Source organism: Oncorhynchus kisutch, unplaced genomic scaffold, assembly GCF_002021735.2.
Source record: "Oncorhynchus kisutch isolate 150728-3 unplaced genomic scaffold, Okis_V2 Okis09a-Okis19a_hom, whole genome shotgun sequence".
Lineage (NCBI taxonomy): Eukaryota > Metazoa > Chordata > Actinopteri > Salmoniformes > Salmonidae > Oncorhynchus > Oncorhynchus kisutch.
Window position 1 is genome coordinate 3,961,357 of NW_022261985.1, and position 26,016 is coordinate 3,987,372.

General features: G+C 45.9%; 1 protein-coding gene across 1 annotated transcript in view; it reads left to right on the forward strand.

Annotated features, from left to right (window-relative positions):
- Positions 1 to 24,550, forward strand: part of LOC109883994 (plexin-B2-like) — a 63,748-nt gene extending 39,198 nt beyond the window's left edge. Inside the window, 14 exon segments of the mRNA XM_031815536.1 lie at positions 1,519 to 1,748; positions 1,929 to 2,110; positions 7,660 to 7,741; positions 10,531 to 10,603; positions 10,606 to 10,676; positions 12,264 to 12,420; positions 13,095 to 13,195; positions 14,007 to 14,091; positions 14,369 to 14,520; positions 16,031 to 16,191; positions 20,132 to 20,344; positions 20,546 to 20,621; positions 20,730 to 20,804; positions 22,244 to 24,550. Of these exon segments, the coding sequence (XP_031671396.1) occupies positions 1,519 to 1,748; positions 1,929 to 2,110; positions 7,660 to 7,741; positions 10,531 to 10,603; positions 10,606 to 10,676; positions 12,264 to 12,420; positions 13,095 to 13,195; positions 14,007 to 14,091; positions 14,369 to 14,520; positions 16,031 to 16,191; positions 20,132 to 20,344; positions 20,546 to 20,621; positions 20,730 to 20,804; positions 22,244 to 22,348 (1,763 nt within the window). The 3' untranslated portion in view covers positions 22,349 to 24,550.
- Positions 24,551 to 26,016: the final 1,466 nt, after the last annotated feature.

Below are 26,016 nucleotides of genomic sequence, written 5' to 3' on the forward strand. Positions count from 1 at the left end.
ACTATCACACACCACACACACTGCTATAACATTACACACACACTATCACACACCATACACACTGCTATAACATTACACACCACACACTATCACACACCACACACACTGCTATAACATTACACACACACACTATCACACACCACACACACTGCTATAACATTACACACACACTATCACACACCACACACACTGCTATAACATTACACACACACTATCAAATCAAATGTTATTAGTCACATGCGCCGAATACAACAATAGTTAGAGCAGCTGTAAAATAACAACAGCGAGACTGTATACAGGGGTTACCAGTACAGAGTCGATGTGGAGACTGTATACAGGGGGTACCGGTACAGAGTCAATGTGGAGACTATATACAGGGGGTACCAGTACCGAGTCAATGTGGAGACTGTATACAGGGGGTACCGGTACAGAGTCAATGTGGAGACTGTATACAGGGGGGTACCGGTACAGAGTCAATGTGGAGACTGTATACAGGGGGTACCAGTACAGAGTCGATGTGGAGACTGTATACAGGGGGTACCAGTACAGAGTCGATGTGGAGACTGTATACAGGGGTACCGGTACAGAGTCGATGTGGAGACTGTATACAGGGGGTACCAGTACAGAGTCAATGTGGAGACTGAATACAGGGGGGTACCGGTACAGAGTCAATGTGGAGACTGTATACAGGGGGTACCGGTACAGAGTCAATGTGGAGACTGTATACAGGGGGGTACCGGTACAGAGTCAATGTGGAGACTATATACAGGGGGGTACCGGTACAGAGTCGATGTGGAGACTGTATACAGGGGGTACCAGTACAGAGTCGATGTGGAGACTGTATACAGGGGGTACCAGTACAGAGTCAATGTGGAGACTGAATACAGGGGGTACCGGTACAGAGTCAATGTGCTGGACCACCGGTTAGGCGAGGTAATATATACAGTTGAAGATGGAAGTTTACATACACCTCAGCAAAATACATTTAAACTCAGTTTTTCACAATTCCTGACATTTAATCCTAGTAAAAATGATCTGTCTTAGGTCAGTTAGAGTTCAGTTAGGGTTCTCCTAGGAGCTAGTCTTGTTGCGTTTGGGTTCTACTAGCAGCTATTCTTGTTGCGTTTGGGTTCTCCTAGGAGCTAGTCTTGTTGTTGCGTTCGGGTTCTCTTAGGAGCTAGTCTTGTTGTTGCGTTTGGGTTCTACTAGGAGCTAGTCTTGTTGCGTTCGGGTTCTCCTAGGAGCTAGTCTTGTTGTTGCGTTCGGGTTCTCCTAGGAGCTAGTCTTGTTGTTGCGTTTGGGTTCTACTAGGAGCTAGTCTTGTTGTTGCGTTCGGGTTCTACTAGGAGCTAGTCTTGTTGCGTTCGGGTTCTACTAGGAGCTTGTCTTGTTGCGTTTGGGTTCGGGTTCTACTAGGAGCTAATCTTGTTGCGTTTGGGTTCTACTAGGAGCTAGTCTTGTTGTTGCGTTCGGGTTCTACTAGGAGCTAGTCTTGTTGTGTTCTGTATCTTCCTCCAGACCTGATGATTGAGATGGAGGACCAGACCAATGACCTGAGTGAGGCCAGGATCCCCTTCCTGGACTATAAGACCTACACAGACCGGGTCTTCTTCCTGCCCTCTAAAGACGGGGACAACGACGTCATGATCACTGGCAAGCTGGACATCCCCGAGGGACGGAAGGTCATCGTAGCTCAGGCCCTCAACCAGTTCTCTAACCTGCTCAACTCTAAGACCTTCCTCATCAATGTAGGTTTACTCAGCTAGCTGAGATGACTGACTGTTTCTCTCCCTGTCTGTCTGGCTCTGTCTGGCTCTGTGCCAAGATACAGTTTGAGTATTGCCGTGGTTCTATACCTACAGATGTTCTATAGCGTTATACTGAGTTGCTAACCCCATCTCTCTGTTGCGTTCTCTGTGTGTTCTCAGTTCATCAAGACCTTGGAGGGCCGTCCAGACTTTAACGCCAGGTCCAGGGTCTACTTTGCCTCGTTACTGACCGTGGCTCTGCATGGTAAACTAGAGTACTACACAGACATCATGAGAAGCCTGCTGCTGGAGCTGATGGAGGAATACGTGCACAGCAAGAACCCCAAACTCATGCTGCGCAGGTGAGACACACCCTGCCTTCCAATCAGGCTTGTCTTCGTGAAAACAGGCATTTGTTATTGGACAAGGTTCGATAGTATCTCTCTGTTGCGTAGTGTTTTGGTATGGTGCCTAGTAAACCCAGGTGGTGACAGTAGTTAACATGCTGACTGTGTGTGTACAGGTCAGACAGTAGTTAACATGCTGACTGTGTACAGGTCAGACAGCAGTTAACATGCTGACTGTGTGTACAGGTCAGACAGCAGTTAACATGTTGACTGTGTGTGCAGGTCAGAGACAGTAGTTAACATGTTGACTGTGTGTGTACAGGTCAGACAGCAGTTAACATGTTGACTGTGTGTGTACAGGTCAGACAGCAGTTAACATGTTGACTGTGTGTGTACAGGTCAGACAGCAGTTAACATGTTGACTGTGTGTGTACAGGTCAGACAGCAGTTAACATGTTGACTGTGTGTACAGGTCAGACAGCAGTTAACATGTTGACTGTGTGTGTACAGGTCAGACAGCAGTTAACATGTTGACTGTGTGTGTACAGGTCAGAGACAGTAGTTGACTGTGTGTACAGGTCAGACAGTAGTTAACATGTTGACTGTGTGTGCAGGTCAGAGACAGTAGTTAACATGTTGACTGTGTGTGTACAGGTCAGACAGTAGTTAACATGTTGACTGTGTGTGCAGGTCAGAGACAGTAGTTAACATGTTGACTGTAGTGTACAGGTCAGACACTAGTTAACATGTTGACTGTGTGTACAGGTCAGACAGTTAACATGTTGACTGTGTGTGTGCAGGTCAGACAATAGTTAACATGTTGACTGTAGTTAACATGTTGACTGTGTGTGCAGGTCAGAGACAGTAGTTAACATGTTGACTGTGTGTGTACAGGTCAGACACTAGTTAACATGTTGACTGTGTGTACAGGTCAGACACTAGTTAACATGTTGACTGTAGTTAACATGTTGACTGTGTGTACAGGTCAGAGACAGTAGTTAACATGTTGACTGTGTGTACAGGTCAGAGACAGTAGTTAACATGTTGACTGTGTGTGCAGGTCAGAGACAGTAGTTAACATGTTGACTGTGTGTGTACAGGTCAGACAGTAGTTAACATGTTGACTGTGTTTATAGGTCAGACAGTAGTTAACATGTTGACTGTGTGTGTGCAGGTCAGACAATAGTTAACATGTTGACTGTGTGTACAGGTCAGACAGTAGTTAACATGTTGACTGTGTGTACAGGTCAGAGACAGTAGTTAACATGTTGACTGTGTGTGCAGGTCAGAGACAGTAGTTAACATGTTGACTGTGTGTACAGGTCAGAGACAGTAGTTAACATGTTGACTGTGTGTGCAGGTCAGAGACAGTAGTTAACATGTTGACTGTGTGTGCAGGTCAGAGACAGTAGTTAACATGTTGACTGTGTGTGTGCAGGTCAGACAATAGTTAACATGTTGACTGTGTGTACAGGTCAGACAGTAGTTAACATGTTGACTGTGTGTACAGGTCAGAGACAGTAGTTAACATGTTGACTGTGTGTGCAGGTCAGAGACAGCAGTTAACATGTTGACTGTGTGTACAGGTCAGACAGTAGTTAACATGTTGACTGTGTGTGCAGGTCAGAGACAGTAGTTAACATGTTGACTGTGTGTGTACAGGTCAGACAGTAGTTAACATGTTGACTGTGTGTACAGGTCAGACAGTAGTTAACATGTTGACTGTGTGTACAGGTCAGAGACAGCAGTTAACATGTTGACTGTGTGTACAGGTCAGACAGTAGTTAACATGTTGACTGTGTGTACAGGTCAGAGACAGTAGTTAACATGTTGACTGTGTGTACAGGTCAGACAGTAGTTAACATGTTGACTGTGTGTACAGGTCAGAGACAGTAGTTAACATGTTGACTGTGTGTGCAGGTCAGAGACAGTAGTTAACATGTTGACTGTGTGTGTACAGGTCAGACAGTAGTTAACATGTTGACTGTGTTTATAGGTCAGACAGTAGTTAACATGTTGACTGTGTGTGCAGGTCAGAGACAGTAGTTAACATGTTGACTGTGTGTGTACAGGTCAGACAGTAGTTAACATGTTGACTGTGTGTACAGGTCAGACAGTAGTTAACATGTTGACTGTGTGTACAGGTCAGACAGTAGTTAACATGTTGACTGTGTGTACAGGTCAGAGACAGTAGTTAACATGTTGACTGTGTGTACAGGTCAGACAGTAGTTAACATGTCGACTGTGTGTACAGGTCAGAGACAGTAGTTAACATGTTGACTGTGTATACAGGTCAGACAGTAGTTAACATGTTGACTGTGTGTACAGGTCAGACAGTAGTTAACATGTTGACTGTGTGTACAGGTCAGACAGTAGTTAACATGCTGACTGTGTGTACAGGTCAGACAGCAGTTAACATGTTGACTGTGTGTGCAGGTCAGAGACAGTAGTTAACATGTTGACTGTGTGTGTACAGGTCAGACAGCAGTTAACATGTTGACTGTGTGTGTACAGGTCAGACAGCAGTTAACATGTTGACTGTGTGTATAGGTCAGACAGCAGTTAACATGTTGACTGTGTGTGTACAGGTCAGACAGCAGTTAACATGTTGACTGTGTGTGTACAGGTCAGATACAGTAGTTGACTGTGTGTACAGGTCAGACAGTAGTTAACATGTTGACTGTGTGTGCAGGTCAGAGACAGTAGTTAACATGTTCACTGTGTGTGTACAGGTCAGACAGTAGTTAACATGTTGACTGTGTGTACAGGTCAGACAGTAGTTAACATGTTGACTGTGTGTGTGCAGGTCAGACAATAGTTAACATGTTGACTGTGTGTGCAGGTCAGAGACAGTAGTTAACATGTTGACTGTAGTGTACAGGTCAGACACTAGTTAACATGTTGACTGTAGTGTACAGGTCAGACACTAGTTAACATGTTGACTGTGTGTGTGCAGGTCAGACAATAGTTAACATGTTGACTGTAGTTAACATGTTGACTGTGTGTGCAGGTCAGAGACAGTAGTTAACATGTTGACTGTGTGTGTACAGGTCAGACACTAGTTAACATGTTGACTGTAGTTAACATGTTGACTGTGTGTACAGGTCAGAGACAGTAGTTAACATGTTGACTGTGTGTACAGGTCAGAGACAGTAGTTAACATGTTGACTGTGTGTGCAGGTCAGAGACAGTAGTTAACATGTTGACTGTGTGTGTACAGGTCAGACAGTAGTTAACATGTTGACTGTGTTTATAGGTCAGACAGTAGTTAACATGTTGACTGTGTGTGTGCAGGTCAGACAATAGTTAACATGTTGACTGTGTGTACAGGTCAGACAGTAGTTAACATGTTGACTGTGTGTACAGGTCAGAGACAGTAGTTAACATGTTGACTGTGTGTGCAGGTCAGAGACAGTAGTTAACATGTTGACTGTGTGTGCAGGTCAGAGACAGTAGTTAACATGTTGACTGTGTGTGCAGGTCAGAGACAGTAGTTAACATGTTGACTGTGTGTGCAGGTCAGAGACAGTAGTTAACATGTTGACTGTGTGTGTGCAGGTCAGACAATAGTTAACATGTTGACTGTGTGTACAGGTCAGACAGTAGTTAACATGTTGACTGTGTGTACAGGTCAGAGACAGTAGTTAACATGTTGACTGTGTATGCAGGTCAGAGACAGCAGTTAACATGTTGACTGTGTGTACAGGTCAGACAGTAGTTAACATGTTGACTGTGTGTGCAGGTCAGAGACAATAGTTAACATGTTGACTGTGTGTACAGGTCAGACAGTAGTTAACATGTTGACTGTGTTGTACAGGTCAGAGACAGTAGTTAACATGTTGACTGTGTGTGCAGGTTCAGAGACAGCAGTTAACATGTTGACTGTGTGTACAGGTCAGACAGTAGTTAACATGTTGACTGTGTGTGCAGGTCAGAGACAGTAGTTAACATGTTGGACTGTGTGTGTACAGGTCAGACAGTAGTTAACATGTTGACTGTGTGTGTACAGGTCAGGACAGTAGTTAACATGTTGACTGTGTGTACAGGTCAGAGACAGCAGTTAACATGTTGACTGTGTGTACAGGTCAGACAGTAGTTAACATGTTGACTGTTGTACAGGTCAAGAGACAGTAGTTAACATGTTGACTGTGTGTACAGGTCAGTACAGTAGTTAACATGTTGACTGTGTGTACAGGTCAGAGACAGTAGTTTAACATGTTGACTGTGTGTGCAGGTCAGAGACAGTAGTTAAACATGTTGACTGTGTGTGTACAGGTCAGACAGTAGTTTAACATGTTGACTGTGTTTATAGGTCAGACAGTAGTTAACATGTTGACTGTGTGTGCAGGTCAGACAGTAGTTAACATGTTGACTGTGTGTACAGGTCAGACAGTAGTTAACATGTTGACTGTGTGTACAGGTCAGACAGTAGTTAACATGTTGACTGTGTGTACAGGTCCAGAACAGTAGGTAACATGTTGACTGTGTGTACAGGTTCAGACAGTTAGTTAACATGTTTGACTGTGGTGTACAGGTCAGACAGTAGTTAACATGTTGACTGTGGTGTACAGGTCAGACAGTAGTTAACTATGTTGACTGTGTGTACAGGTCAGACAGTAGTTAACATGTTGACTGTGTGTACAGGTCAGACAGTAGTTAACATGTTGACTGTGTGTACAGGTCAGACAGTAGTTAACATGTTGACTGTGTGTACAGGTCAGACAGTAGTTAACATGTTGACTGTGTGTACAGGTCAGAGACAGTAGTTAACATGTTGACTGTGTGTACAGGTCAGAGACAGTAGTTAACATGTTGACTGTGTGTAGAGGTCAGAGACAGTAGTTAACATGTTGACTGTGTGTAGAGGTCAGACAGTAGTTAACATGTTGACTGTGTGTACAGGTCAGACAGTAGTTAACATGTTGACTGTGTGTACAGGTCAGACAGTAGTTAACATGTTGACTGTGTGTACAGGTCAGACAGTAGTTAACATGTTGACTGTGTGTACAGGTCAGACAGTAGTTAACATGTTGACTGTGTGTACAGGTCAGACAGTAGTTAACATGTTGACTGTGTGTACAGGTCAGACAGTAGTTAACATGTTGACTGTGTGTACAGGTCAGACAGTAGTTAACATGTTGACTGTGTGTGTACAGGTCAGACAGTAGTTAACATGTTGACTGTGTGTGTACAGGTCAGACACTAGTTAACATGTTGACTGTGTGTGTACAGGTCAGACACTAGTTAACATGTTGACTGTGTGTACAGGTCAGAGACAGTAGTTAACATGTTGACTGTGTGTACAGGTCAGACAGTAGTTAACATGTTGACTGTGTGTACAGGTCAGACAGTAGTTAACATGTTGACTGTGTGTACAGGTCAGAGACAGTAGTTAACATGTTGACTGTGTGTACAGGTCAGAGACAGTAGTTAACATGTTGACTGTGTGTGCAGGTCAGAGACAGTAGTTAACATGTTGACTGTGTGTACAGGTCAGACAGTAGTTAACATGTTGACTGTGTGTACAGGTCAGACAGCAGTTAACATGTTGACTGTGTGTACAGGTCAGAGACGGTGGTGGAGAGGATGCTGTGTAACTGGATGTCCATCTGTCTGTATCAGTTTCCTCAGGGTGAGACTCACCTTGTTCATTCAAACCTGCTCTTTTAAACTCTCTCTCTCCTCTCTCTCCTCTCTCTCTCGCTCCTCTCTCTCGCTCCTTCTCTCTCTCTTCTCGCTCCTCTCTCTCTCTCGCTCCTCTCTCTCTCTCGCTCCTCTCTCTCTCTCGTCCTCTCTCTCTCTCGCTCCTCTCTCTCTCTCGCTCCCTCTCTCTCTTCTTCGCTCCTCTCTCTCTCTCGCTCCTCTCTCTCTCTCGCTCCTCTCTCTCTCTCGCTCCTCTCTCTCTCTCGCTCTCTCTCTCTCTCCTCTCTCTCTCTCTCTCCTCTCTCTCTCTCGCTCCTCTCTCTCTCTCGCTCCTCTTCTCTCTCGCTCCTCTCTCTCTCTCGCTCCTCTCTCTCTCTCGCTCCTTCTCTCTCTCGCTCCTCTCTCTCTCTCGCCTCCTCTCTCGCTCCTCTCTCGCTCCTCTCTCTCTCTCGCTCCTCTCTCTCTCTCGCTCCTCTCGCTGCTCCTCTCTCTCGCTCCTCTCTCTCTCTCGCTTCCTCTTCTCTCTCTCGCTCCTCTCTCGCTCCTCTCTCTCTCTCTCTCGCTCCTCCTTCTCTCTCTCGCTTTCCTCTCTCTCTCTCGCTCCTCTCTCCTCTCCTCGCTCCTCTCTCTCTCTCCTCTCTCTCGCTGCTCTCTCTCTCGTGCCTCTCTCTCGCTCCTCTCTCTCTCTCGCTCCTCTCTCTCGCTCCTCTTCTCTCCCTCGCTCCTCTTCTCGTCCTCTCTCTTCTCCTCCTCTCTTCTCACTCCTCTCTCTCGCTCGCTCCTCTCTCTCTCTCACTCCTCTCTCTCTCTCTCTTCTCCTCTCTCTCTCTCGCTCCTCTCTCTCTCGCTCGCTCTTCTCTCGCTCCTCTCTCTCTCTCGCTCCTCTCTCTCTCTCGCTCCTCTCTCTCTCTCGCTCCTCTCTCTCTCTCGCTCCTCTCTCTCTCTCGCTCCTCTCTCCTCTCGCTCCTCTCTCTCTCGCTCTTTCTCACTCTCTCTCTCTCCTCTCTCTCTCTCTCGCTCCTCTCTCTCTCTCCTCTTTCTCACTCCTCTCTCTCAACTCCTCTCTCTGCTCCTCTCTCTCTTCTCTCGTCTTCCTCTCTCCTCTCGCTCCTCTCTCTCTCTCTCGCTCCTCTCTCTCTCTCTCGCTCCTCTCTCTCTCTCGCTCCTCTCTCTCTCTCGCTCCTTCTCTCTCGCTCCTCTCTCTCTCGCTCTCTCTCCTCTTCTCTCTCGCTCCTCTCTCTCTCGCTCCTCTCTCTCTCCTCTCTCTTCTCGCTCCTCTCTCTCTCCTCTCTCTCTCTCCTCTCTCTCGCTCCCTCTTCTCTCGCTCCTCTCTCTCACTCCTCTCTCTCTCTCGCTCCTCTCTCCAGCTCCTCTCCTCTCTCTCGCTCCTCTCTCTCACTCCTCTCTCTCTCTCGCTCTCTCTCTCGCTCCTCTCTCTCGCTCCTCTCTCTCGCTCCTCTCTCTCTCTCCTCTTCTCTCACTCCTTCTCTCACTCTCTCTCTCTCGCTCCTCTCTCTCACTCCTCTCTCTCTCTCACTCCTCTTCTCTCTTTCTCTCTCTAGCTCCTCTCTCTACTCCTCTCTCTCTCTCTCCTCTCTCTCTCGCTCCTTCTCTCTTCGCTCCTCTCTCTCTTCCTCTCTCTTCTCCTCATCTCTCTCTCTTCTCGCTCCTCTCTCTTCACTCTCCCTCTCTCTCTCTCTCTCTTCTCTCTCTTCTCGCTCCTCTCTCTCTCACTCTCCTCTCTCTCCTCACTCTCTCTTCCTTCCTCTCTCTCATCCTGCTTCTCTCTCCACTGCCTCTCTCTCATCCTCTCTCTACTCCTCTCTCTCTCTCTCTCTCTCCTCTCTCTCGCTCCTCTCTTCTCTCTCACTCTCTCTTCTCCTCTTCTCTCTCCTCTCTCTCATCTCTCTCTCTCTCGCTCCTCTCTCTCTCTCTCTCCTTCTCTCTCTCCTCCTCTTCGCTCCTCTCTCTCTCGCTCCTCTCTTCTCTCGCTCCTCTCTCTCCTCTCTCTCCTCCTCTCTCCTCTCTCTCTCTCTCGCTCTTCTCTTCTCTCTCTCTCACTCCTCTCTTCTCCTCCTCTCTCTCGCTCCTCTCTCTCTCACTCCTCTCTCTCCTCTCTCTCCTCTCTTCCTCTCTCTCTCCTCTCTCTCCTCCTCTCTCTCCTCTCTCTCTCGCTTCTCTCTCTCGGCTCCTTCTCTCCTCTCTTCTCCTCTCTCTCTCCTCCTCTCTCCCTCTTCTCCTCTCTCTCTCTTCTCTCTCTCTCTTCTCTCTCCTCTCTCCTCTCTCTCACTCTCTCTCTCTCCTCTCTCCTTTCTCCTCCTCCTCCTCCTCTCTCTCTCACTTCCTCTCTCTCCTCTCTCTCTCTCTCCCTCTTCCTTCTCTCTCTCCTCTCTCTTCTCTTCCTCTCTTCTTCCTCTCTCTCTCTCTCTCTCCCTCTCTTCTCTCTTCCCTCCCCTCTTTCCTTCTCGCCTCCTCTCTCTCTTCTCTCTCTTCTCTCTCTCGCTCTCTCTCATCATCTCTTCTGTCTCTCTTCTATCTCTCTCTCTCTTTCCTCTCCTTTCGCTCATTCTCCGCTCCATTTCTTCTTTAATGTTTTAGATGAAATGTTTCAATTGATTTGGTCTTATTGATTTTTTTGGATTAAAGCGCTCTTAAAATCAGATCAGTCATGTGTGACAGTGAAACATGGAGCCGTATCTTCAGTAATTACACTGAGAGAATGGTCTCATTAGAACTGATGAGCTCACTCCTCTCTCGCTGTGTGTGTGTGCATCTTCCTTTTGTGTGTGTAGGACTCTGCGGGCGAACCCCTATACAAGTTGTTCAAGGCCATCAAGCACCAGGTAGAGAAGGGCCCAGTGGACGCTAAATGAAGAAGGCCAAGTACACTCTGAACGACACAGGGCTCCTAGGGGACGACGTGGAGTACTGCGTCCTGGTAGGTACACTCTGAACGACACGGGGCTCCTAGGGGACGACGTGGAGTACTGCGTCCTGGTAGGTACACTCTGAGCGACACTGGGCTCCTAGGGGACGACGTGGAGTACTGCGTCCTGGTGAGTACACTCTGAATGACACGGGGCTCCTAGGGGACGATGTGGAGTACTGCGTCCTGGTAGGTACACTCTGAATGACACGGGGCTCCTAGGGTACGACGTGGAGTACTGGGTCCTGGTAGGTACACTCTGAATGACACGGGGATCCTAGTGGAGTACTGCCTCCTGGTTACTACACACTGTACTGCACCCTCAAAGAATTACAATTAATAGAATAGATATTCCTATTCAAAGCAGCACTCCATGCTGGTGAACCAGCAGCCATTTTGAGTGAACTGGATTCTCCAGCTATAACCACTCTACTACTGATTTTGTAATTCTACGACACAAGCCCTCAATACAAGAACACTGGCTGTCTTATCACGTCTAACCATCTCCTCTGGCTCCTGTGATCTAGTCCTAATGCCCTCTACTCACACTGGTACCCGCTCCTCTATGGATGATCTCACTCTGTGTATTATTGTGATGCGTACTTGACCCAGGACACATAGTGACTGTAGATGTCCACTAACATCACATGGAATATTGACTTTGAGCAGAGTGTCTCAGAGCTCCGTGAGGGAGAGAGAGACAGAGAGCGTTGAGAGACAGAGAGCGTTGAGAGACCGAGAGCGTTGAGAGACCGGAGAGCGTTGAGAGACCGAGAGCGTTGAGAGACCGAGAGCGTTGAGAGACCGAGAGCGTTTGAGAGACCGAGAGCGTTGAGAGACCGAGAGCGTTGAGAGACCGAGAGCGTTGAGAGACCCGAGAGCGTGAGAGACCGAGAGCGTTGAGAGACCGACGAGCGTTGAGAGACCGAGAGCGTTGAGAGACCGAGAGCGTTGAGAGCAACCGAGGGGAGCGTTGAGAGACCGAGAGCGTGAGAGACCGAGAGCGTTGAGAGACCCGAGAGCGTTGAGAGACCGAGAGCGTTGAGAGACCGAGAGCGTTGAGAGACCGAGAGCGTTGGAGAGACGAGAGGCGGTTGAGAGACCAGAGCGTTGAGAGACCGAGAGCGTTGACGAACGACCGAGCGTTGAGAGACGAGAGCGTTGAGAGACCGGAGAGCGTTGAGAGAGAGCTCAATAAGGAGCAGAGATGGGCTAGAGGTAAATGTTTCCATCAGACTCCACTGATAAGGTTGGTTTAACGGACCCTGTAATATGATTGGCTCTCGTAATTGACTTCTGTGAAAACAGCGTGTCATCATCTGGATGACAAATCAGCTCAGTGATTTATGGGAAAACTGATAGAGAGACATCATGTTTCAAGTCTTCTCTCCCCATGCTGTTTTTCATTCATTTAGACAATAAACCCTATTTTAGTCCGATAATCAATACACACAAGGCAAATGAATCTACAGAATGCTGTTTAAGACAGCTGTACCCAACATGTTGCTAGCATGTACCAAAACAAATGGGTGTGACCTAATCATGAGGTCAGTGTGATTCTGGATGATAGATGATTGACAGCTGTGTGTGTCCAACCAGACCCTGCAGGTGCTGGTGCACGGCGAGGGACCAGACGTGACGCCGGTGAAGGTGCTAAACTGTGACACCATCTCTCAGGTGAAGGAGAAGATCATTGAACAGGTGTACCGCAACCTGCCCTACTCACAGAGACCCAAGGTGGACAGTGTTGCTCTTGGTGAGAATCCTGTGCTAATCCTGTGCTATCCTGTGCTAAGAGTTGGGGGGAACAACAATGGGTTTTATATTTTTGCATGTACGTTAGTCTACATACAGTTGAAGTCAGACGTTTACATACACTAAGGTTGGAGTCTTTGTGCATGACACAACTAATATTTCCAACAATTGTTTACAGAAAGATTATTTCACTTAGAATTCACTGTATCACAATTCCAGTGGGTCAGAAGTTTACATACACTAAGTTGACTGTGCTTTTAAACATCTTTGAAATTTCCAGAAAATTATGTCATGACGTTAGAAGCTTCTGATAGGCTAATTGACATCATTTGAGTCAGTTGGAGGTGTACCTGTGGATGTATTTCAAGGCCTACCTTCAAACTCAGTGCCTCTTTGCTTGACATCATGGGAAAATCTAAATAAATCAATGTAATGAAAGAAATTAAAACTGAAATAAATCATTCTCTCTACTATTATTCTGAAATTTCACATTCTTAAATGAAGTGGTGATCCTAACTGACTTAAGACAAGGAATTTTTACTCAGATTAAATGTCAGGAATTGTGAAAAACTGAGTTTAAATGTATTTGGCTAAGGTGTATGTAAACGTCTGACTTCAACTGTACCTTTCAGTAATATTGTAATGTATAAGGGTCACTTCCCACCCCGTCCACAGAGTGGCGGCCTGGCTCTACAGGGCAGATCCTGTCTGACATGGACCTGACATCACAGAAGGAGGGCAGGTGGAAGAGACTCAACACCCTGGCACATTACAACGTGAGTGGCTGTATTCGTGTTCTCTCTGAATATCTTCTCAGCTTACTGTATAGTTCATGTGAATATCTATCAGGGCTGGCTGGCTTTATTAACCTTGAATTGTTCCTGGGCTAAAGATGTTCGGAGTTGAGCATGCCAGATATTCCGTTGAAATGTTAGATAGTATTCAGAAAGTATTCAGACCCCTTGACTTATTCTAAAATAGTTTAAATAATTAAAATGTTAAAAAATCCCCCAAGCAATCTACACACAATGCCCCGTAATGACAAAGCGTAAACAGTTTTTAAAAAACATATTTTGCACATTTGTGTATATATATTTATATATATATATATATATTTTTATATACCTTATTTACATAAGTATTCAGACCCTTTGCTATGAGTCTCTAAATTGAGCTCCGATGCATCCTGTTTCCATTGATCATCCTTTAGATGTTTTCTACATCTTGATTGGAGTCCGCCTGTAGTAAATTAAATTCATTAGACATGATTTGGAAAGGCACACTCCTTTTTATATAAGGTCCCACTGTTGACAGTGCATGTCAGAGCAATAACTAAGTCATTGAGGTCTAAGAAATTGTCTATAGTGCTCCGAGACAGGATTGTGTCGAGGCACAGATCTGAGGAAGGGTACCAGGGGGAAAAATGATGCAGCATTGAAGGTCCCCAAGAACACAGTGGTCAAACTGAGCAATCGGGGAGAAGGGCCTGATCTTTGAAAGACAGAGTCGTGAAATGGGACGTTTATTTTTTTTTGCTGAGTTTATATGTGGTACTGTGTTAACTATATGTGGTACTGTGTGTTTCAGGTGAGAGACAATGCCACGCTGGTGCTGTCCAGAGTGCTTCACACCCATCGCCAGTTCCACCAGAACCAGGATAGCCATGAAGAAAGTGAGTCCGATTTCATTATATCCTCAGTATGTTATCCCTAGGCACAGATCTAGGATCAGCCTGCCTGTCCTCCAATCCTAACCTTAACTATCAGGGTGGGTAATGCGCTACTGACCTGAGATCAGCATCTTGGAAAAACTTCTCAACTTTGGGTCGTGTTCATTATGGACAACCATTTTGCATGAGGAAACAAAAAAGAGTTGAGGTTGTCCAACCCTGTTTGAGTCTGTTGTCTTCCGTTTGATGCCCACTGAACATGTCCCTGGTGTCCCTGTAGAAAACGCCCTGTTGGAAGATGACAAGGTGTTCCACCTGGTGCGGCCTGCAGACGAGCTGGATGAGGTCAAATCTAAGAGAGGAAGTTTGAAGGCCAAGGCCACAACGAAAGCCATCGCTGAGATCTACCTGACACGACTGCTCTCTGTCAAGGTAAGTCCGTCTGAACTACATTACCTACAGCAGTTATAGCACTACGTAGAGCAGTTATAGCACTACCTACAGCAGTTATAGCACTACGTAGAGCAGTTATAGCACTACTAACAGTTATAGCACTACCTACAGCAGTTATAGCACTACTAACAGTTATAGCACTACTAACAGTTATAGCACTACCTACAGCAGTTATAGCACTACCTACAGCAGTTATAGCACTACGTAGAGCAGTTATAGCACTACCTACAGCAGTTATAGCACTACTAACAGTTATAGCACTACTAACAGTTATAGCACTACCTACAGCAGTTATAGCACTACTAACAGTTATAGTACTACTAACAGTTATAGCACTACTAACAGTTATAGCACTACCTACAGCAGTTATAGCACTACTAACAGTTATAGCACTACTAACAGTTATAGCACTACTAACAGTTATAGCACTACCTACAGCAGTTATAGCACTACGTAGAGCAGTTATAGCACTACCTACAGCAGTTATAGCACTACTAAGTTATAGCACTTCTAACAGTTATAGCACTACTAACAGTTATAGCACTACCTACAGCAGTTATAGCACTACTAACAGTTATAGTACTACTAACAGTTATAGTACTACTAACAGTTATAGCACTACTAACAGTTATAGCACTACCTACAGCAGTTATAGCACTACCTACAGCAGTTATAGCACTACTAACAGTTATAGCACTACTAACAGTTATAGCACTACTAACAGTTATAGCACTACTAACAGTTATAGCACTACTAACAGTTATAGCACTACCTACAGCAGTTATAGCACTACCTACAGCAGTTATAGCACTACTAACAGTTATAGCACTACTAACAGTTATAGCACTACTAACAGTTATAGCACTACTAACAGTTATAGCACTACGTAGAGCAGTTATAGCACTACCTACAGCAGTTATAGCACTACTAACAGTTATAGCACTACTAACAGTTATAGCACTACTAACAGTTATAGCACTACTAACAGTTATAGCACTACCTACAGCAGTTATAGCACTACTAACAGTTATAGCACTACTAACAGTTATAGCACTACCTACAGCAGTTATAATAGTGTTATAACACCTTTAGCACAGTGCAGAATTAACAGGAGGACAGGAGACACACTGATTGGGTGGGTGGACAGGAGACACACTAATTGGGTGGGTGGACAGGAGACACACTGATTGGGTGGGTGGACAGGAGACACACTGATTGGGTGGGTGGACAGGAGACACACTGATTGGGTGGGTGGACAGGAGACACACTGATTGGGTGGGTGGACAGGAGACACACTGATTGGGTGGGTGTAAGTGTATGTTGGTGTACTTAATGTGAGCTGATTTTGTATCCGTGTCTGTCAGATACTGTCTACTGACTACCTAATATGATATGTGTCTGTCCCACCTAGCTATCTTAAGATGAAGTCGCTCTGGATGTGTCCTACTGTGTGTGTCCTAATGTGTGTGTGTCCTAATGTGTGTTGCAGGGTACTCTGCAGCAGTTTGTGGATGATTTCTTCCGCAGTGTGTTGTGTTCTGGAGCGGTGGTTCCTCCTGCTGTTAAATACTTCTTTGACTTCCTGGATGAGCAGGCTCTGAAACACGACAACGTTGAGGAGGAGACTGTCCATATCTGGAAGACCAACAGGTACACACACACACACTGACACAAAAACACACACACATATGAACACTGTACACACGCGCACACACACTGACACAAAAACACACACGCATATGAACACTGCACACACAGATATGCACACTGTATACACACAATAGTTCAGTACCTCCAACCTTCTTCTACACTTGACTCCTCCTCACCGTGTTGTAGTCCTAGGGTCTGACTCCTCCTCACCGTGTTGTAGTCCTAGGGTCTGACTGTACTCACCGTGTTGTAGTCCTAGGGTCTGACTCCTCCTTACTGTGTTGTAGTCCTAGGGTCTGACTCCTCCTTACTGTGTTGTAGTCCTAGGGTCTGACTCCTCCTCACCGTGTTGTAGTCCTAGGGTCTGATTCCTCCTCACCGTGTTGTAGTCCTAGGGTCTGACTCCTCCTTACCGTGTTGTAGTCCTAGGGTCTGACTCCTCCTCACCGTATTGTAGTCCTAGGGTCTGACTCCTCCTCACCGTATTGTAGTTCTAGGGTCTGACTCCTCCTTACCGTGTTGTAGTCCTAGGGTCTGACTCCACCTTACCATGTTGTAGTCCTAGGATCTGACTCCTCCTTACCGTGTTGTAGTCCTAGGATCTGACTCCTCCTTACCGTGTTGTAGTCCTAGGGTCTGACTGTACTCACTGTGTTGTAGTCCTAGGATCTGACTCCTCCTCACCGTGTTGTAGTCCTAGGATCTGACTCCTCCTTACCGTGTTGTAGTCCTAGGATCTGACTCCTCCTTACCGTGTTGTAGTCCTAGGGTCTGACTCCTCCTCACCGTGTTGTAGTCCTAGGGTCTGACTCCTCCTCACCGTGTTGTAGTCCTAGGGTCTGACTCCTCCTCATCGTGTTGTAGTCCTAGGGTCTGACTCCACCTTACCGTGTTGTAGTCCTAGGGTCTGACTGTACTCACCGTGTTGTAGTCCTAGGGTCTGACTGTACTCACCGTGTTGTAGTCCTAGGGTCTGACTCCTCCTTACTGTGTTGTAGTCCTAGGGTCTGACTGTACTCACCGTGTTGTAGTCCTAGGGTCTGACTGTACTCACCGTGTTGTAGTCCTAGGGTCTGACTGTACTCACCGTGTTGTAGTCCTAGGGTCTGACTCCTCCTTACCGTGTTGTAGTCCTAGGGTCTGACTCCTCCTTACCGTGTTGTAGTCCTAGGGTCTGACTCCTCCTTACCGTGTTGTAGTCCTAGGGTCTGACTCCTCCTTACCGTGTTGTAGTCCTACGGTCTGACTCCTCATCGTGTTGTAGTCCTAGGGTCTGACTCCTCCTCATCGTGTTGTAGTCCTAGGGTCTGACTCCTCCTTACCGTGTTGTAGTCCTAGGGTCTGACTCCTCCTCACCGTGTTGTAGTCCTAGGGTCTGACTCCTCCTCATCGTGTTGTAGTCCTAGGGTCTGACTCCTCCTTACTGTGTTGTAGTCCTAGGGTCTGACTCCTCCTCACCGTGTTGTAGTCCTAGGGTCTGACTCCTCCTCATCGTGTTGTAGTCCTAGGGTCTGACTCCTCATCGTGTTGTAGTCCTAGGGTCTGACTCCTCCTTACCGTGTTGTAGTCCTAGGGTCTGACTCCTCCTTACCGTGTTGTAGTCCTAGGGTCTGACTGTACTCAACGTGTTGTAGTCCTAGGGTCTGACTCCTCCTCATCGTGTTGTAGTCCTAGGGTCTGACTCCTCCTTACCGTGTTGTAGTCCTAGGGTCTGACTCCTCCTCATCGTGTTGTAGTCCTAGGGTCTGACTCCTCCTTACTGTGTTGTAGTCCTAGGGTCTGACTCCTCCTCACCGTGTTGTAGTCCTAGGGTCTGACTCCTCCTCATCGTGTTGTAGTCCTAGGGTCTGACTCCTCATCGTGTTGTAGTCCTAGGGTCTGACTCCTCCTCACCGTGTTGTAGTCCTAGGGTCTGACTCCTCCTCATCGTGTTGTAGTCCTAGGGTCTGACTCCTCATCGTGTTGTAGTCCTAGGGTCTGACTCCTCCTTACCGTGTTGTAGTCCTAGGGTCTGACTCCTCCTTACCGTGTTGTAGTCCTAGGGTCTGACTGTACTCAACGTGTTGTAGTCCTAGGGTCTGACTCCTCCTCATCGTGTTGTAGTCCTAGGGTCTGACTCCTCCTTACCGTGTTGTAGTCCTAGGGTCTGACTCCTCCTTACCGTGTTGTAGTCCTAGGGTCTGACTGTACTCACCGTGTTGTAGTCCTAGGGTCTGACTCCTCCTCATCGTGTTGTAGTCCTAGGGTCTGACTCCTCCTTACCGTGTTGTAGTCCTAGGGTCTGACTCCTCCTCATCGTGTTGTAGTCCTAAGGTCTGACTGCCCTCACTATGTTGTAGTCCTAGGGTTTGTAGTCCTAGGGTTTGACTGTCCTATCTCCCCTGAAAGTTATCCGAGTGAATTAGTGAACTCCTGTTGATGGGAACTATTAAATATAGATAGTGCTTGTGATGCGTATTGGATTGACAGGTGGGGATGAGTGGCAGAGTAAGATCTCTAGTCAGGATGAGGAGATGAAAGACTGAATTCATTAGACTCTAGAGACATCTCTCTCACTATCCATCGTCTCTTCTTTCACTCACTTACTCTTCCCCTGTTTCTCTCCTCTCCATTGTCTCTTCTTTCACTCACTTACTCTTCCCCTGTTTCTCTCCTCTCCATTCTCAGTCCCTTCCTAGATGTCTCTCTCCTGTTTCACACACTTACTAACCCTCTTTCTCTCTCCCTCCCTCTCCCTTTCTCTCTCTCCCACCCCTCTCCTGCATATCAGCAAGAGGGGACATCAGCAAGCCAATTAAAGTGAATGTGATTCAGCTAAAAAGGCTTGTTAATTCTCCCCCAGTATCCTGGATAATGTTCCCCAGGCCTGTTCTCCAGTCAAGAAGAGGTTTGTAGAGGTTAGAGCAGGTGTGAAGCTGAGCTGGCTAGAGGGGACGGAGAGGAAAGAGACAGATAGAGGGAGAGAACGTAAGACCTTGAGCGGGAGAGTGAGCATCCAGCCAACAAATATAAATTCTTAAAGAGGCTGCAGCTCAGTGTACCCCGAGGTGACCTGGAGGATAAGACACTTACACACTCCTTCTCACACTCTCTCTCACACACACACACACACACACACACACACACACACACACACACACACACAGAGCTCAGTGTACCCCGAGGTGACCTGGAGGATAAGACACTTACACACTCTCTCTCACACTCTCTCTCACACACACACACACACACACACACACACACACACACACACACACACACACACACACACACACACAGAGCTCGGTGTACCCCGAGGTGACCTGGAGGATAAGACACTTACACACTCTTTCTCACACTCTCTCTCACACACACACACACACACACACACACACACACACACACACACACACACACACAGAGCTCGGTGTACCCCGAGGTGACCTGGAGGATAAGACACTTACACACTCTTTCTCACACACTCTCTCTCACACACACACACACACACACAGAGAGACAGACAGACAGACCGTAGAGTCATTAGGAATTCACTGGACCAAGGCTGATTCAGAGGTAGATGGAGATCAGATTACCCCTGCAGGCTCCCCCAGTCAGCGTTTTAATAACACAGCACTTCTAGTCCTTCTCAGAGGAGGAGCATCACACCACTGTGTAACAGGATTTATTTTTGGACTGAGGCTGCTTTATTAGGCTTCATTCAGCCAGACACCTGTTTAGTTGTGCTTTCCTGGGTTGAGTTCAGATGTCTGGGTTTGAGTGACTCAGCTTGTCTGTGAGGCAGAAGGAAAAGGGATCTGTTATCTTGTTAAATTAGATGGGAAGGAGTTGGCTTTTAGTTTGGATAGCCTGCGACTGTTGCACCTTGCTCTCATACTGGGTTGCTCTGCGCGGTGCGGTGTGTGTTGGTGTGTATACTAATGTGTGTGTTCTCTATCCCCAGCCTGCCCATGCGTTTCTGGGTGAACATCCTGAAGAACCCTCACTTCATCTTTGACGTGCACGTGACGGAGGTGGTGGACGCGTCGCTGTCCGTCATCGCTCAGACCTTCATGGACGCCTGCACCAAGACGGAACACAAACTGAGCCGGGAATCTCCCAGCAACAAACTGCTCTATGCAAAGGAGATCTCCACCTATAAGAAGATGGTGGACGAGTGAGTTCTCTCATATTCATCCCTTTTCATGATTGACTGCCTATCAAATGAGCCGATACTGCTGTACTCTTGGCCGATATAGAGAATAGGTTGCAGTCAGAACACACCAGAAGTACTCTCTTCTAGTGCATCAGAAACAACACAAGGGGGTAGGACCTGGCAGCCAATCAGACATCTCTCTATCATTCTGTCTCTCCTCAGTTACTACAAGGGAATCAAGCAGATGGTCCCAGTCAGTGACCAGGACATGAACACACACCTGGCTGAGGTGTCCAGGGTACGTATACGTGACCTCACATCTGTTTGTACTTGTGTGTGGGCAGTCTTCTATTGCGTCATCAGAATACAACAATAAAATTCATCCTTCCTTCTTTGTGCTCTCCAGGAACACACAGACACGCTGAATACCCAGGCAGCCTTGCACCAGCTCTACCAGTATGCCAGCAAATACTATGACGGGGTAAGAACCTTAGGACTCACTTCCTTGTCTGGTGGTTTGAAGGCCCTATCCTCTTGGTTAAGAACCTTAGGACTCACTTCCTTGTCTGGTGGTTTGAAGGCCCTATCCACTTGGTTAAGAACCTTAGGACTCACTTCCTTGTTTGGTGGTTTGAAGGCCCTATCCTCTTGGTTAAGAACCTTAGGACTCACTTCCTTGTCTGGTGGTTTGAAGGCCCTATCCTCTTGGTTAAGAACCTTAGGACTCACTTCCTTGTCTGGTGGTTTGAAGGCCCTATCCTCTTGGTTAAGAACCTTAGGACTCACTTCCTTGTCTGGTGGTTTGAAGGCCCTATCCTCTTGGTTAAGAACCTTAGGACTCACTTCCTTGTTTGGTGGTTTGAAGGCCCTATCCTCTTGGTTAAGAACCTTAGGACTCACTTCCTTGTCTGGTGGTTTGAAGGCCCTATCCACTTGGTTAAGAACCTTAGGACTCACTTCCTTGTCTGGTGGTTTGAAGGCCCTATCCTCTTGGTTAAGAACCTTAGGACTCACTTTCTTGTCTGGTGGTTTGAAGGCCCTATCCACTTGGTTAAGAACCTTAGGACTCACTTCCTTGTCTGGTGGTTTGAAGGCCCTATCCTCTTGGTTAAGAACCTTAGGACTCACTTCCTTGTTTGGTGGTTTGAAGGCCCTATCCTCTTGGTTAAGAACCTTAGGACTCACTTCCTTGTCTGGTGGTTTGAAGGCCCTATCCACTTAGTTAAGAACCTTAGGACTCACTTCCTTGTCTGGTGGTTTGAAGGCCCTATCCTCTTGGTTAAGAACCTTAGGACTCACTTTCTTGTCTGGTGGTTTGAAGGCCCTATCCACTTGGTTAAGAACCTTAGGACTCACTTCCTTGTCTGGTGGTTTGAAGGCCCTATCCTCTTGGTTAAGAACCTTAGGACTCACTTCCTTGTCTGGTGGTTTGAAGGCCCTATCCTCTTGGTTAAGAACCTTAGGACTCACTTCCTTGTCTGGTGGTTTGAAGGCCCGATCCTCTTGGTTAAGAACCTTAGGACTCACTTCCTTGTTTGGTGGTTTGAAGGCCCTATCCTCTTGGTTAAGAACCTTAGGACTCACTTCCTTGTCTGGTGGTTTGAAGGCCCTATCCACTTGGTTAAGAACCTTAGGACTCACTTCCTTGTCTGGTGGTTTGAAGGCCCTATCCTCTTGGTTGACTACATCCTGTAGGAAATTAGACAAATTAATTTAACTTGCTGTCTCAGGGAAATCTGTTTACTAGTGTCTCTTTTGTGTCCTATCTAATTTTTTCCCTCCCTCCCTCCCTCCCTCCCTCCCTCCCTCCCTCCCTCCCTCCCTCCCTCCCTCCCTCCCTCCCTCCCTCCCTCCCTCCCTCCCTCCCTCCCTCCCTCCCTCCCTCCCTCCCTCCCTCCCTCCCTCCCTCCCTCCCTCCAGATCATCCAGTCTTTAGATGAGGACCCAGCCGCCCAGAGTAAACAGCTGACCCTGCGGCTGCAGCAGATAGCCGCCGCCCTCGAGAACAAAGTCACCGACCTTTAACCTCTGACCCCTAGAGAAAGGGGGAGGGGCTATGGGACCACTCTGTAGACCAAGATGAGGGGGACCGGAGACTGAGGCAGACTTCAGACTATTACAGTATCAACCATGAAGAGCTACACATATCTCTTCCCCCTAGAGACATGAGAAGCTGTGGGAAACTATTGCATTTTGGCCAAAATACTTGTAAAGGAGCAGAGCTACTGGGACAAAGTTGGACAGGGTGATCCCTAATCATCAGTCTCCCTCTCTCTCTCTGACTCTATGGATCCTATAGACTGAATGAGCAAGGGCCTTCAGTATAGTCCCTGAGTGAGCTAGCAGACTGTAAACCCAGCCTACAGAGGATATACGGTACACCACCACTGACCAACCACAGCAACTATACCTGTCAGTCCCATGATATACAACCTGGTGTTGATGACTTACAGCTTGGACAGAGAATCAGATGTTTAATGTGCTCCAGAGTAGACCCGAGTTAGGAGAGTGGTGTTGTATGTAAATATATTTTTATGGCACAGGCTTTATGCAAAAGATGCTTTACATACCAAGATGAAATTATTTTTTAAAAGGATGGATGGGCACAACTAAGTTTGTTAATTTGTGTTTTTAAAAGGTTTCTAGAAGCGAAGAAGCAGGGTGTTCCATGATGTCATATCCTGTGTTTAATCGATTGGTTGCTTACTGTGTAATCTGCATTGCCATTGGCTAGTTATGACTGGTTAATCACTTTGTTTTTGTCATGATTTGTATTTGTCGCTGATATATTTTTGATGTGGGTTCTCAGTGTAGTGCATTATGCAGGGAATAGGGTGCAGCCTATTCACATGATGACTGCGTCCCTATTCAGGGTCAGCTCTCCCCTATACGGTAGTAAAACAAGCCAAACGGACTAAAAGATGAAGCACATTCATACTGTTCTATTGATATCAACGTCTCACTGAAACTAACTGGTGGACATAGTTAGAGCTCTCACACACGTTAGGCTTTGGCTTGACTAAGTGCCAATACACAGTAGAGCTGAAGTTGAACATCTTCTCATTTTATACAATAAATAAATGATTTCTCTTCATTTTTCCATCTTGGGTCCAGAAAAAGTACGTATGTGGATAGATGAATTAGGGCTCTGTTTATCTGAAATAGTACTATGTGGATAGATGAATCAGGGCTCTGTTTATCTGAAATAGTATGTATGTGGATAGATGAATCAGGGCTCAGTACTATTTCAGATAAACAGAGCCCTAATTCATCTATCCACATAGTACTATTTCAGATAAACAATGTGGATAGATGAATGTTTATCTGAAATAGTACTATGTGGATAGATGAATTAGTACTATTTCAGATAAACAGAGCCCTATGTGGATAGATGAATCGGGGCTCTGTTTATCTGAAATAGTACTATGTGGATAGATGAATCAGGGCTCTGTTTATCTGAAATAGTACGTATGTGGATAGATGAATCAGGGCTCTGTTTATCTGAAATAGTACTATGTGGATAGATGAATCGGGGCTCTGTTTATCTGAAATAGTACTATGTGGATAGATGAATCAGGGCTCTGTTTATCTGAAATAGTACTATGTGGATAGATGAATCAGGGCTCTGTTTATCTGAAATAGTACTATGTGGATAGATGAATCAGGGCTCTGTTTATCTGAAATAGTACTATGTGGATAGATGAATCAGGGCTCTGTTTATCTGAAATAGCACTATGTGGATAGATGAATCAGGGCTCTGTTTATCTGAAATAGTAACCACTTTAGCTCAATGCTGATAGTATAGAATGTTTGCTGGTATGTTTTATGCCATAATTGTTTTCCTGTATCATTTTTTGAAACCGTTTATTTCAAAATGGCTCTTATTGTCGTTGTAGACCATTGCCTGTGTGTGAAACATGAGACTAGATATGGAAAAGAGAAATGCTAAAATGATCATTACTTATGTATATAATTGAATGGTACTTGTGTAAATCATTGCGCTGTGAACCACCACACCGTGGAGGTTGTCTACAGCACCAGGTACTGCCTTTCTCTAGTGATCCCTGTCACCACTGGCAATTCTTCTGAAACCCTTTCAATGGATTTCAAACATCCTTAAATCATTTGCCAAATAGTTGTCACGTCGTCATCAGCTCGTTTGTTTCTTCTGCTATGCAACTGTTTCATTTTGAATCACTCCTCAAATATATTTTAATACTAAACCAATGTGTTGCTGTGTTGTCATGCTGAAGATATAGGGGGTAGATGAATAGAATGTCTCTATGGTACATGATGTGTTGCTGTGTTGTCATGCTGAAGATATAGGGGGTAGATGAATAGAATGTCTCTATGGTACATTATGTGTTGCTGTGTTGTCATGCTGAAGATATAGGGGGTAGATGAATAGAATGTCTCTATGGTACATGATGTGTTGCTGTGTTGTCATGCTGAAGGTATAGGGGGTAGATGAATAGAATGTCTCTATGGTACATGATGCCATGCTGCATATATCCTCACATATTGACCTGGTTATGTCTTTGAGGTGCATCCAAAATGCTCCTTATATAGTGTACTACCCCAAAAAAGTGCACTATAAAGGCAATAGTGGTATTTGGGGCACTGCCTAAGTGTGTCTGAGTTCATCTGAGCATTGTTAGGTTGCTCCTTACTGCTTTCACCACTCATAGGGTCAAATGGGGACACTTGTGCAACTCTGATAAATATTAATGCGTCTTTTGAATTGAAATTCGAGTCTTTCCTCAACTACAGGATTAGTCTCAGTTCATCTGAGGATGCTGGGTTCTCCTTGCTTGCCAGCTCTATGGGTGAATGGGGACTAATCCTAATATGGGATATGACTTAGCACCTAACTCAGATACTTGGATGAATGAGGACTAATCCTAATATGGGGTATGACTTAGCACCTAACTCAGATACTTGGATGAATGAGGACTAATCCTAATATGGGATATGATTTAGCACCTAACTTGGATGAATGAGGACTAATCCTAATATGGGATATGACTTAGCACCTAACTCAGATACTTGGGTGAATGGGGACTAATCCTAATATGGGATATGACTTGGCACCTAACTCAGATACTTGGATGAATGAGGACTAATCCTAATATGGGATATGACTTAGCACCTAACTCAGATACTTGGGTGAATGGGGACTAATCCTAATATGGGATATGACTTAGCACCTAACTCAGATACTTGGGTGAATGAGGACTAATCCTAATATGGGATATGACTTAGCACCTAACTCAGATACTTGGATGAATGGGGACTAATCCTAATATGGGATATGACTTAGCACCTAACTCAGATACTTGTGTGAATGGGGACTAATCCTAATATGGGATATGACTTAGCACCTAACTCAGATACTTGGATGAATGAGGACTAATCCTAATATGGGATATGACTTAGCACCTAACTCAGATACTTGGGTGAATGGGGACTAATCCTAATATGGGATATGACTTAGCACCTAACTCAGATACTTGGGTGAATGGGGACTAATCCTAATATGGGATATGATTTAGCACCTAACTCAGATACTTGGATGAATGAGGACTAATCCTAATATGGGATATGATTTAGCACCTAACTCAGATACTTGGATGAATGAGGACTAATCCTAATATGGGGTATGACTTAGCACCTAACTCAGATACTTGGATGAA